Genomic DNA, 12,098 nt, shown 5'->3' with positions numbered 1-12,098 from the left:
AACAACACTCGTGCACAGATGGAGACGGGAACACACACATACAGAGAAAGAGACACAAATAGATATATATATATATGGAATATATAGTTACATCTGAACAATAAACGTGCCTCGAGTTGAGTTAACGCATATGAGATTTTCCCTTTTATTTATTATTACTTTTTTCTCACTTTTCCCTCTCTCTGGCGTTGTAATGTTTTTTGTTTCACTCGTCGTCCCTTCCATTATTAAATTTGATATTTTCTTTTATTTCTCCTCTTTTTTTTTGCCTTTGTTTTGTGTATTTTTGTATCCTGAAAAATTTGTTAGCCTTTGTTGTTTGGTCTCCCAGCGTGGCGCCAATTTTAATCGAGCCTGCCAGCCCCTTAGCCCCCACCCGCTACCCAAACACCTTGGCCCTCTGATGCTCGCTTTGTGCAATAATCTGCACCTTTTTTTGTTGGTGTTTTCCTTTCTACTAAAAATTTATTACATTCTTTAGTTTTTTCATAAGGTTTTATTGCATTTCATGGCTGTATTTTTTATGTTCCTGCAAATTACTGGAGTGCATTTTTCATCGCAAACATTTGCGGGTACTCCGCCATTTTAGATGGAAATTAATTTTCATGTTTTGCGGAATCCATAAAACTGAAGTTTACTAATTGAAAATGAACTGTAATCGGCGGGGCGGGGAGGGGGTGATGTGGAAAAAACGGACTAAAATTTATTGGGAAACTTTCTGTATATGATGTGGTTTCATGTGGGCCAATTAACGTTTGTTCAAAAGTTTTTCAGTCCGAAAGAATTTTTTGCATGTCCAGGATTTTATCCAACGACCGGCTGGCATGAAAAAAATATAAAGCGAAACCCATACGTTTTTTTAGGTCTTCATTTAGAGTATAAAAGAAAGTTGAAAGGGTATTTGATTGTGGGCCAGTGGAATATTGCTACTAAACGGATAAAATGGTTTCCAAGATACAGGTTTTTTCTCAACCCAATCGGTTCCAGATTTAAATAGATCAACCCCACATGAAAGCTTTGACGTTGAAACGATTTTGTGTGATTTAGTCTCCCTTTTTTGTTCGAAATATTAATGTAAAGAATTATCCTTCTTGTCAATATTAAGCTGCTGCCTGGCTCGGCGAAAATGTCCCTTTGATATTGTTATTATTATTTTTCTAGTATTTCTATTTTTAAATGCAATCAACAATGCATTGTATGGACTGCAATTTTTTTCCTTTTGTCAGCAACATTGATTTGAATTATTTTTGCCATTTGGGTTGGGTTTTTTCATTTTTTTTATGGCCACTATGCAAAATATGTCTACGCTTTTCATTTTTTACTCATCTATTGTGCTGGAAATATCATTTTTTATTGGCAGAGATGGGCAAACGGATAAACACAAACAACAAATATACGGAGAGCACCAAAATTTAAATTAGAATACATACATATGTAGAACCTACTAGTATTAGTGTTATGGAGAGACCAACAAAGATATGAATATATAAAGAATTTTAATTAAAAATAGAGTTTTTTGGAATTGACAGGCCCTGCGGGAATTCGGAGAGGTTTTATATTAGTGTATATTTATTTTTTACCGAGCGTCTGTATAATAATAGAGAAATAGAGAGGCTCGATTCAGATAGAAGGGATTCTGGGATCAAATTGTAGGGAAAGGGAAAAAATTTTGAATAACCAGTTGGGGGCTTGGAATATAGTTAGAAAGCATATTTTCGTATTGCTCCAAGTTCAAAATTTGTAAATAGTAAAATATTTACCTAGTTAGGGACTGTGAAATCTAATGTTCTCTATAATTTTAAAAGAAATATCTTTTAATTAACGATTATCTGTTCTACTTCTTCTGGTAAAAAGACTGAAGAGTTCTGAAGGAACCCCAGGGATTTATTTATCAGATTGTGTGATTTGTCCTTCAAAGTGTCATATAAGATGTTGCAATAATGGCCTATACCAATTCTTCATTCGTCATTGGCTTTTTACCTCTTGGATGTTACTCTACCAATTCCTATATTTTCTTAAATTTTTCTTAGAGAACATTATTAATCTCGTACAAGGGGCATAAACGATATATTAGGCATAAATGATACTATAGTCTGGAAAGATGATTTGTGTAGTACGCAGCGGAGCGGGGCACATGCAGGATTGACAAAGGGTTCTCTTTGTTTGTGGGTTAGTGTAAGTAAATTTTCGAGGTTCAACCTTCGTGTTAGTACAGTACAAGACAAAACAGTTAAAACACACACACACACACAGGCGGAGTACAAGTGTACAGTACACCATACACTCACATGGATACAAGGATACATGGATAGGCACAATCGGGGGTTCGATCTACTTACAGAGCGCGTTCAGCGACAGCGTTTGGCCGGCGCTCGACTGCGGTGAGGGCGTGGCCGCGTGCCCCATCAGCTGGGACATGCTGTACGGGTGCTGAATCAGCTGCCCGGCGGAGGACGCTGCTCCGGCCTGGGCGTAGACCAGGGAGTGCTGCTGCTGGCGATGTTGGTGGAGGCTGCTGCTGGTCGATGTGTGGTTATGGATGCTGTGGATGCTGCTGCTGTTATTGTTGTTGCTGTTGATGTTGTTGTTGTTGTTGGGGGCGGTTGCGATGGTGAGCGATGGATGCTGGTGGTGCTGGTGCTGGTGGGAGGTGGGCGCGGCTAGCAGGGTTACCAGATTCTGCATAGACAGGGATGGAGCGGCGAGCAGTCCAGCGCTAGGAGCATGCCCGGCGGCAGGGAGCCCGAGGCTGCTGCCGCTGCCACCGCCGCCGCCGCCGAGGGATGATGCTGCGGATGATGATGGGCCGCCGCTGCCAAGTGAGAGAGGTGCTGCGGATGCGGCTGCTGCTGCTGCAGCCGATATAGTTGCTGCTGCTGCTGCTGCACCGACGGATGTGGCGCCGCCCCCGGATGGGCCGTGCTGGCTGTGGTGGGCACTGTTATCCGGTGGATGGAAGTTTAGTCCTGATTTTCCATATTTATTTTTTGTTTGTGTTTTTTTTTTGTACAGTTTTTGAGTTTTTGGTTTTATGGTTTTAAGGTTTTGGTTGAGTTGGTTGAGTTGATTGAGTTGATTGATTGATTGATTGTTTTTTTTTTTGTACATGACCACAGAGTCAATCATAGACATACCAAAAAATGTTCAACGAATATTTATATATAAAAAACATAGAAGAAAACACACACCCAATTGGATTATTTACATTTACAAAAATTATACAAAAAAAATTAATTTTGATTTTAATTTTTTTTTTTGTTTGCAATGCAATTATTGTTTTTTTTTTTTTCGATATTGATCGATAAAAATTCATGTAAATATTTAAACATACAAATCAGAACAAATACAAGTAAATCAACAAAATTAAAAAATAAATCACGGAACAAGAAAATGAAGAAAAAAAGGGAAAACGGGTAAAGGAAAAACAAGAACAAAATGAAAATGTAAAACATAAAATGATAAAATCAAAAAACATACAAAATAAATAAACTATTAGATACTAAAATAAGAACAAGACTAAATAAATGGAAATTATAATTTAATTTTGAATTAAATTGCATTTTTTTTTTTAGTTATTGAATTATGAAATTTTAAAGTAATTTAAAGTTAAAAAATGATTCAATTTCCAAATAAAATTGAGTAATATTAAAAAGTTTTTTTTTGATAAATTAAATAACAAATTTCCATTCAATTATAATCAAAATAATAATAAGAAAGTAATTGAGAAAATTAAATAAAATTGAGGTAAATAAGGCGGGGATGCAAGAAATTAAGTAAATAAATAAAAATCATACATAAATAAAATAAAAAAATAAATAAAAATATAAACCAAGGACAAATTTCAGACAGTTAAATAAATACATAAATCTCAGTTCAATCGAATGCAGTTAGCCATAAGCTTTATCAAATTTAATTTAACTAAATTAAATTGTGTAAAGAAATGAGGTACAATTTTAAGAGGCTGGCAAAAAGAAACAGGAAATGAAGGGCGACTTCCGGTTTCCGGATTCAATCCCATGTTGCATACTTGGCGGCGCGGGCGAATGAGTGAAAGCTTTTCTACACAAAACAAGGATCCTAGGAACACATAAGAAAGAGACAGGGCGAACAGGCAGGTGCCGTATGCGTGTGTGGAGCAGAGAGAGATGGACACAGACATTCACGTGGGGTACAGGGTGTGGGGGGTATTGTCTAGCATATTTAAAGAATATTCACAAAAATTGCTTTCTCTCTTTGAATGAGCTGCCAGGGGTCGGCATGGGTGTGTGTGTGTGTGTTTAGTTGGACTATCCTTAGATGTGGAATCCCACTCTCCTGCAACACCTTTTGTGGGCATAATAAAACTTTAAGTGTTCTCACCTGCGGATAACTTCAGGCTGTTGCTGTTGCCACATTGGAATTGCATTTGTTTTACATGCCAGCGCCCTTGCTCCACTCCCCAGGCTATTGGGGCAGTCTCCTGTTTTATTTTTGCACCCCTTCTAAGGCCCCTCCCTGCCTGCTTTTATATTCCACTCTTCTATGGTTCCTTGCCTTTGATGGCGCCATTGCCCTGGGGGCCTTTCGGAAAGTCTAGTAAAAAATTTCCAACTTGCCAGCGAGCAAAGAAAAACCAACACAAAATGCTAGACAAAGACGTTCCTTCTGGGTTATTTCTTTGCGGGTTCTTCCCTCGCATGTATATGGGTAAACATTTTTCATGTTTCATGCGAGTTTTCCTGGGAAAAAATTCTTGCCTGTCAAATAATTAGCTTCCCTTTGAAAGCCACTTTTTCCATGGGCCACAATTAAATAAAGTTTCCCGTCATCTTGGCCGAAATTGGTAAAATCAGCAAACGTTTACAGGTCCGCCGCATCCACTTAACGGTTTCATTCAGCACTTAAGGATATATACCAGAAAAGAGAGTGGAGAGGATGAAGGAGCTTGGAGGACACGTTCCGTACATTTGCTGGCCATCAGAGTTCGGTGTCGTTGAGTCTTCTTCTCCAGCTTCTGCTGCTCCTCTGTGTATGGATGGGGCTGACATTTAAAAACGTCATTTGTTATTCAAGTGGCATACGTCGTCGCTCTAAGTTCCTTCTAACTGCCCGACTGCCCTGCCCAGCCCAGCCCAGCCCTGCCCAGCCCAGCCCAGCCCTGACTGTCGCCGCTTACTGTCCACTGTCCACCGTTTACTGTTACTGTTACTGCCGTCAGGTCGGCATCCTTCCATCTGCGATACCCTTTCGCCTTTCATGTGTCTTGGTCGGGGATGTATGGCTTGCAGGCTGCTTAAAGGGATTTATTTGTATTGGGGAGTGTATCGATACTTTGGGATGTAAGCTCTCTTGGTAGATCACGATGGTGACTTTTTATAGGAGATCTATTCTCAGCAATCTGCTCTCCCGTAAGAGCATCCAATCTTTCCCAAACTCTACATCCTGGATGGAATTTTTTGTTCTTTGTGCGATTACATCACGCGCCGCTCAACATTTGGCTGTCTGTGATTCCCCCTTTTACGAGTATTTCATTCTCTTTTTTTCTTCGTCGGTTTTGCTGTTTGTTCAAGTTCTCTTGTGCTTGATTTGTTATGCGCAAAATGTCCACGTTCACGTCGAGACTGGCCAGACTGAAGGTGGAGCGGGGGGTGGGGCGTGGCACGTCGGTCATTCTAATGAAGCGACGTTGCATATGCAACACGTTTACATTGACGCCCTGTACGTGTGTACGTAGGGTTGTGTCTCGTCTGTGTGCGAGTCCGAAATCTGTGTGTCCGTCTGGGGCCATCATCATCGCTCTGCTGCTGCTGCTGCTGCTGTTGTTGTCATCCCTGTCATTGTCGTTGTCCACCTTTTAATCCTATTACAATGTTTTTGTTTTATTCATCATGCTTTGCTCTTCAGCTGCTGGGCTGGGCTGAGCCTTCTTTCTGTTCCTGGTCCTTGTCCTGCTCCTGGCCTAACCTTTCTCCCGTTTCCTTCACTTGTCCTTCAGGTCTTGCTGTCTGTCAGCCGTCTGCATTTATGCAAATTTTGTTGCTTAAATTGAAATTAATTATTTGACAGTTGTCCCCTTATTCCTCCTTTTGTTATTCCTTATACTCTCCTTGTCTAAACCGAGTTTCCTGTTTATAAATGAAGCAACAACAGATTTGCAAAAAAAGGGAAGAATGCAACTTTTTTTGTAACTTTTACATTAATTCTTGTTGACTTTTTTAAATGCCCAACAAATAACTGCCCGTGCACGAAGCTTCAGCAAATCGGAGGTCATTTATCTAAGGGTTGCCAAAAATCCCCGTTTTTAGCCTTAAATAATGGAAGGTTTCTATAGCTTTTTCTGGGTATGTTTTACAACTTTAAGCATACAAAAATGAAGGGATCATTCTAATTTTCATTTTGAAAGTCAAGAAAATAAATTCCTAGTTTTGATCTGTATGAAAAACCTCTTGAGAAGATTCCTGGCAGCTCTTTTCTAATCAATCCCTAAACACACACACATGGGGTGGAAAATGTATCGATCAAGTGAAGAAAACACGACAAAATGAATGAGAAGACAACAAGAAAGTTAAAAATAGGTACTACAAAAACACGCAAATAAAATTATAATTGAGGTTGAATCATTTACGAGTATCTTTAGGTATCCGTGGGTTGCAGTAAGAAACACAAATAAAGTGCGCGATTGAAACAAAAGTAAAGAACACGAAACACGTTGAAAATTCTTGGAAAAAGTAACGAGCAAATGGGTGGAAACGGAACAGAGATAGATATATAGTATAATGAAACGATAGAGACAGATAGAATGATGCAACGCTGTGGATTTGTATCTGTATCTTTTGCTAAACCGATCGATCAGATTGGGGATCATTGGGTTGGGATGGGGACGGTTCTTAACATCCTAATATGGGGTTCTTAACATCTGAAGTATTCCTCCACTCACCTGGCAGATAATGAGCCGGACTCAGTCCGTAGCTGTGCAGCTGTTGGTAGAGCTGCAGGTGGGCCGCTGCCGCTGGATCTCCGCCCAGATAGGCCGCTGCCGCAGCCGCCGCCGCGGCTGCTGCCGCTCCCTGGTGCGGATTGCCGGTCAGCAGGGTGGGCGCCAGAGAGGCGTTCAACTGGGCCGATGTCGGGACCGACACGAGCGCTGTCTGTGTACCGCTTCCCGCCTGCTGGACAGGTGGCACTGCGGCCAGTGCTGCGGCCATCGATGGATTGGGTCTCGGGGCCGAAGTTGGGGCAGCTATTAGGGCGGTGGCTGTGTTGGCGGTGGGCGTGGTTGTGGCAGCAGACGCTCCACTGGGCGTCTGGCCGGTCAGGGCATTGATGCCGCAGAAGGCATGCAGCTGTTGCATCTTCTTCTGGTCCTTCTCCTTCTGCGTGTCGGCGAACTTGACGACAAGCGGAGCGGAGCAGCCCTCCATGGTCTGACTCTGGTGAAGGGACTGGAAAATGGATGGGGAAAAATTAGTGTATAATGTCATATATTGTATATTTTTATCCTGAAAGAGTACTCTGTTTGATAACCCAAGGAAAAGCCCCTGCAGTATCGAGCTTATTTCCATGAAGCTATCCCTGCCCAAAATGCACGACACCTTCCTTGCCAGCCACCAACTTTGTGTAACTACGAGGACCTGTTTAAAAAGGTCGGAAATTTCCCTAATTACTTTGTAGCCAAGAGCAGACGCAGCAGCAGCAGTGGCAGTGGCAGCCACAGCGGCAAAACAATGCGCCGGCCATAAAAGTCGCGCCAGAGCCGCAAGAATTATAGTCAATGTAATTAAAGAGCACTTCTGGTGCCTGCCACGATACACAGGCGGCGGCGGAGGCGCACGGTGTGCCAGGAGGCAGGATGCAGGCCAGAGTTGCCGCCGTTGCCACAATTGAGCGGAAGTTTTGGGCCCAGAACCGCCCATAGCCGTGGATGAGTTTCAATGATAAAGTCTACATAAACCGGAAAATAAGTAAAGTGGTTAACCTCCCAGCCCCAGTCCCACCCCCCTCCCCCCTATTTGGACCGCAACCTAAATGGCAGCCTTGGCTAAATGTTTGGCCTGGTTTCGAGAGTTCAGAGTTGCACAGGCGGGATTTTTGTTTGTTTTTGGGCTTAGCAGAAAGGTGTAAATTAAGTCGCCTAAGCGGACAAATGGGTCTCTGGTCTGTCAGATCTGTTGTGGCTGAGGCCGGAGGTAGGAGCCTGCCCGGGCCTCAAGGTGGTCGGCCGGGACACGGCTTAAGTGCGCGTCATTTATGCTGATGCTGTAAGCCGCATCTCAGTTGCCATAAAACTTATCTGTTCTCAGTTTCCCCACTGCGGCCCGGCTTTTGAGGGTCTTCTGTGCAGCTTGTGCAACATCAAGTGGAAGGATAGCAAGTAGCCGAAGGAGCGGCACTCCCCTGAGGGGGAGGTATTTAAATATATGAAGAATGGGAAAGGAAAAGGATGGAATATTCCAGGGGATTCAATTATTTGAAACATTTAATACGCAAAAAATGTATGAAAATATCTAGAATTTTTCCCTTAACTTTTCCGGCTCTCTTCTGGCTGCTTTTCTCTTGTCCTGTTCTGGCCAGAAGCAAACCATAAACGGGTTAAATGACCCGTTAGCCAAGAGTGAGCATTAAAAACCGAACCGTACCGCATTCCAAACTTCGCTCCAGAGGAGCTCCAACCACTTGACAAATTAGCAGGAGACGAAAGCAAAGCAAAGCAAAAAATATAAGGAAATTTGCATGCGTTGAAAAATGCTATCATCATTTGCTCGTCCCTCTGGGTTCTATTCCTGTTTTATGTATGGAAAAAACAGGAGTTAATGGAGGAGCAGTAGCCGTAGAGAATAAATTGCTGGGCTATAAACATGGCACATTAATATTAAATGCATTTTGCCGGCAGCCTTCAGCTTGAGCTTCAGATTCTTTGGGTTTTGTGGGAGGGGGCCTTTGGGGTTGGCAATTTCATCGCTTGGGATTGCATTTGATGGCGCTGCATACTTTCAGGCGTCAATAGACTGCAATGACTCTGCAATCCTTGCTATCATTTTGGTCCTGGCCAGCTCCTGCTCCAGCTGCAGCCTAAGTATCAGCTTTGGGTCCAGTCTTCCATCTTCAGGTCTTGGCGCTACCCGAAGCTCATTGCTGGCTCGTGCGTGACTGGCATCCCGTAATGCGACTTCAAATGCATTAAAATCGCTGACACCCACACACATGCCTGTACAGTGGTAACTCGTGTGTGGAACATATCACAAAAGTATTTACTGAGTAATTAAAAAAACCCATGAGATTCTAACTACTTGGATGTGGGACGTTTTTTGGGCCCAGAGGTAATCAGAGTCTCTACAAATACTGGGCTAGAGGGATCCCTTCTAATCATAGCGGAACTCAAAAAGATTTCTCAAGTAAGGTCCAAGGACCACAAAGCCTGCGCAGCCTGTACATTTGTCTGTGTCTGTGTGTTGGTGTCCCTGCAAGTGTGAATGTAAATGTATGCATGTATGGCTTTATAATGGCTGCAGCACCCACAACAACATTCATCTTGCAAAAGGCGACAAATTATGTGCAATATACACAGAGAGCAGAGACAGAGAGCAGAGACAGAGACAACATGCTTGGACTGCACTGCCCTCTCTCCCCGCCCCCAGCACTGTGTCTCCCTTTACATGTGTTTGTGTGTGTTTGGCTGTCGGAAGTTTGTAATTTTGCCTGTTTCCGGCGCAAAACTTGCATTACTGTACGAGTGTGTGTGAGTGTGCGAGTGTGAGAGTGTGAGAGGGAATAGAGAGGGTTACTTGGATGGCACCAGGATTCCCGTTGACTTCTTCCGCTGCCAGAGGCGGCGTCTTGCTTGTGTTTCTGTATCCTGTTTGCCGTTGCATGCGGTTTTTGTTGCTGCCGCTGCTGCTGCTGCTGCTGCCATTGTGGAACGAAGCTCTGTATCTGTGTATCTGTGTGTGGTTGTATCTGTGTGGTTGCTATGTGCTTGAGAATATGTGAGAGATGGAGTCGTGTTTTATATGCGCGACTCTTGCCGCCACAGCAATTAATCATTGCGACAGTTTTTCCCACACACACCACAGGGGCAGCAGCAACAGCAGCAGAAACGATGAGATTGTTAAGCGGGGCTTTGATTGGACTTAAAGGTGATTTTTGCCCACGTTAGGGAACACTCTTCCCAGAGTAGTAATCCCCATAATAATATCTGCTTTAATAAAACTCTTAAGGCAATAAGTTCTAACATAAATCTGTGATCAATATAGATACTAAGTGGAATAATCTAGTATCGATATGGATCTTTGTGAACCCTGGCTGCAATCTATCGATGTGTAAAAGGCCATCAGCCCGGAGACACTGCAATATTTTTTAACTTTGGTCTCAAAACACTTTAAATACTACAAAATGTACCCCAGTTTATATGATGACTGCCTCTTTCCTCGCAATGAATAGAAAAGTTGATACCCCCCTTTCAGATTTGTCATAGAGCCGGCTTGAAAGCCCTCATCCCCCACCCAGTCCCATCCCCTCCTTTACACTCACCTTGATCGCCCCAATGGCGTTCTGTTTAGTTGCGAATGTAACGAAGGCGCAGCCCTTGCTCTGTCCGGCCTGATCCCGGAGCACGGTGCACTCCTCAATGGTGCCGTGGCCCGTGAATAGCTGCCTCACATCGGCCTCCGTGTACTTTTTGTTCAGCATCCCGACGAAAAGTTTACGCTCTGTAAATACATCAAATGCATAAAAGCAGAAAGCTCGGTTTAAAATAAAAACGAATGCATACAAAATGTTACAAATAAAGTAAATACTCGTACTCCTCTACTCGTGGTCGTACAAGTTGAAGTAGAAGAATGCTGGCACAAAATTAACATAAATAACAATTGCGGAAATTACGTGAGGCGGGTCAAGAGGTCGTCCAACTACGCAACATCGACGGGGGGCGGGGCGGGCGGCAGGCCAAATGTTTTCATTTGTTTTAAAGCCAAACTTAATGAGTTGCCGATGCAGAAGGGAGTACGAGTACGAGTACGGGTCCGGACACCGAGCACCGAGCACCGGAGTGACTATTATTATGGCTTGCGGTGCGGTGTGCGGTACTTTATCCAGCCCTCATCCACATGGCTGTAAAAATGTTGCCCCAGCTGAGGCTGAAGCTGAAGCTGGGTCTGCTGCCTGGCTGGCTGATTGACTAACTGACTGACTGAATGACTGACGTGCGCTCCAAATGGTGGCCATAAAAATGGCATTAAAAGTGCGCACACACACACACACGCACGCACAGGTGTATGCATGTGAGTGCAGGGATATGAGTGTGTGCAGCTTTAAAGCTTATAGGGAAACAAAGGTGACACAGAGCTGAGAATTTGGCTGTTTTCAAGCTGAAACTTGTCTTCAAGTTGGAAAGGAATTGCCATATGTCTCGCTATATAAATGTACAGCAATTTCTCTTAAAATTGCAGGTTTCCCCATCGCCATTCCCCATCTTTAGATCTGTGTTTAAGGGAGGATAGAGTTTTAAGGGATGTAGGAGGATTCCAGTGATGATTTCAAAGCAGTACAGTACACAAGTCGTGGTGCGATATGCTATGTTTCTGTATTGCACTGTATTTTACAGGTGTGCGATCCGTGTGGATCGTAAGAGCGAGTGCGAGCCAGCTGTAAATGCGTTAACAGTGCGCTGTAATCGGTTTCGTCTACAGACTGTTAACGGAGATCGGCATCCGGGAGCAGTAACAGGCTGTTAACGGAGATCGGTACCCGGGAGCAGTACCAGTGGGGTGCTAACAGCGCTTATGCTCTGTTATAGCTGCTGCCTTAAACGTCGTGAATTATATAAAGCCATCGAACATAAAACTCTACTTTTTACATATGTACATAGAACTGTATTGAAGAACTCTTTTCTGTGATTTTAACAGAATTATTGAGCAATAACAATGTTGGATATTTATACATGTCGGATGCATACATTGAGCTATTTGATTACCTCTTATGCTCTTCTGTAATTGCCTGAAGATTTCTAGGACTAACCGTAGAAACTAGAAACTCTCTCTTCTCTAGAAAACTCGAAGGAAACTCTCTAGAAACTCTCTCTTCTCTAGCATCCACAATTTGTTGCTCCCATCACTGGCTCCACA

At 43.1% G+C, this 12,098-nt stretch overlaps 1 protein-coding gene across 10 annotated transcripts in view; it reads right to left on the bottom strand.

Moving 5' to 3' along the window:
• LOC108162976 (CUGBP Elav-like family member 1) overlaps positions 1-12,098 on the bottom strand; it is a 58,617-nt gene that overhangs the window by 1,639 nt on the left and 44,880 nt on the right. For 7 of the 10 annotated variants that reach the window (XM_017297976.2, XM_017297975.2, XM_017297980.2 and 4 more), the window contains 3 exons: positions 10,507-10,685; positions 6,917-7,421; positions 2,340-2,966 (listed from right to left, as the gene is read on the bottom strand). In XM_017297976.2, coding sequence (XP_017153465.1) covers positions 2,340-2,966; positions 6,917-7,421; positions 10,507-10,685 — 1,311 coding nt within the window. Of the gene's footprint in view, positions 1-2,339; positions 2,967-6,916; positions 7,422-10,506; positions 10,686-12,098 lie in introns of those variants that run through there. The other 3 variants (XM_017297979.2, XM_017297977.2, XM_017297981.2) reach the window with 3 other exon arrangements.

The sequence above is a fragment of the Drosophila miranda genome, chromosome 4 (assembly GCF_003369915.1).
Source record: "Drosophila miranda strain MSH22 chromosome 4, D.miranda_PacBio2.1, whole genome shotgun sequence".
NCBI lineage: Eukaryota > Metazoa > Arthropoda > Insecta > Diptera > Drosophilidae > Drosophila > Drosophila miranda.
This window is presented reverse-complemented; position numbering and strand designations above follow the sequence as displayed.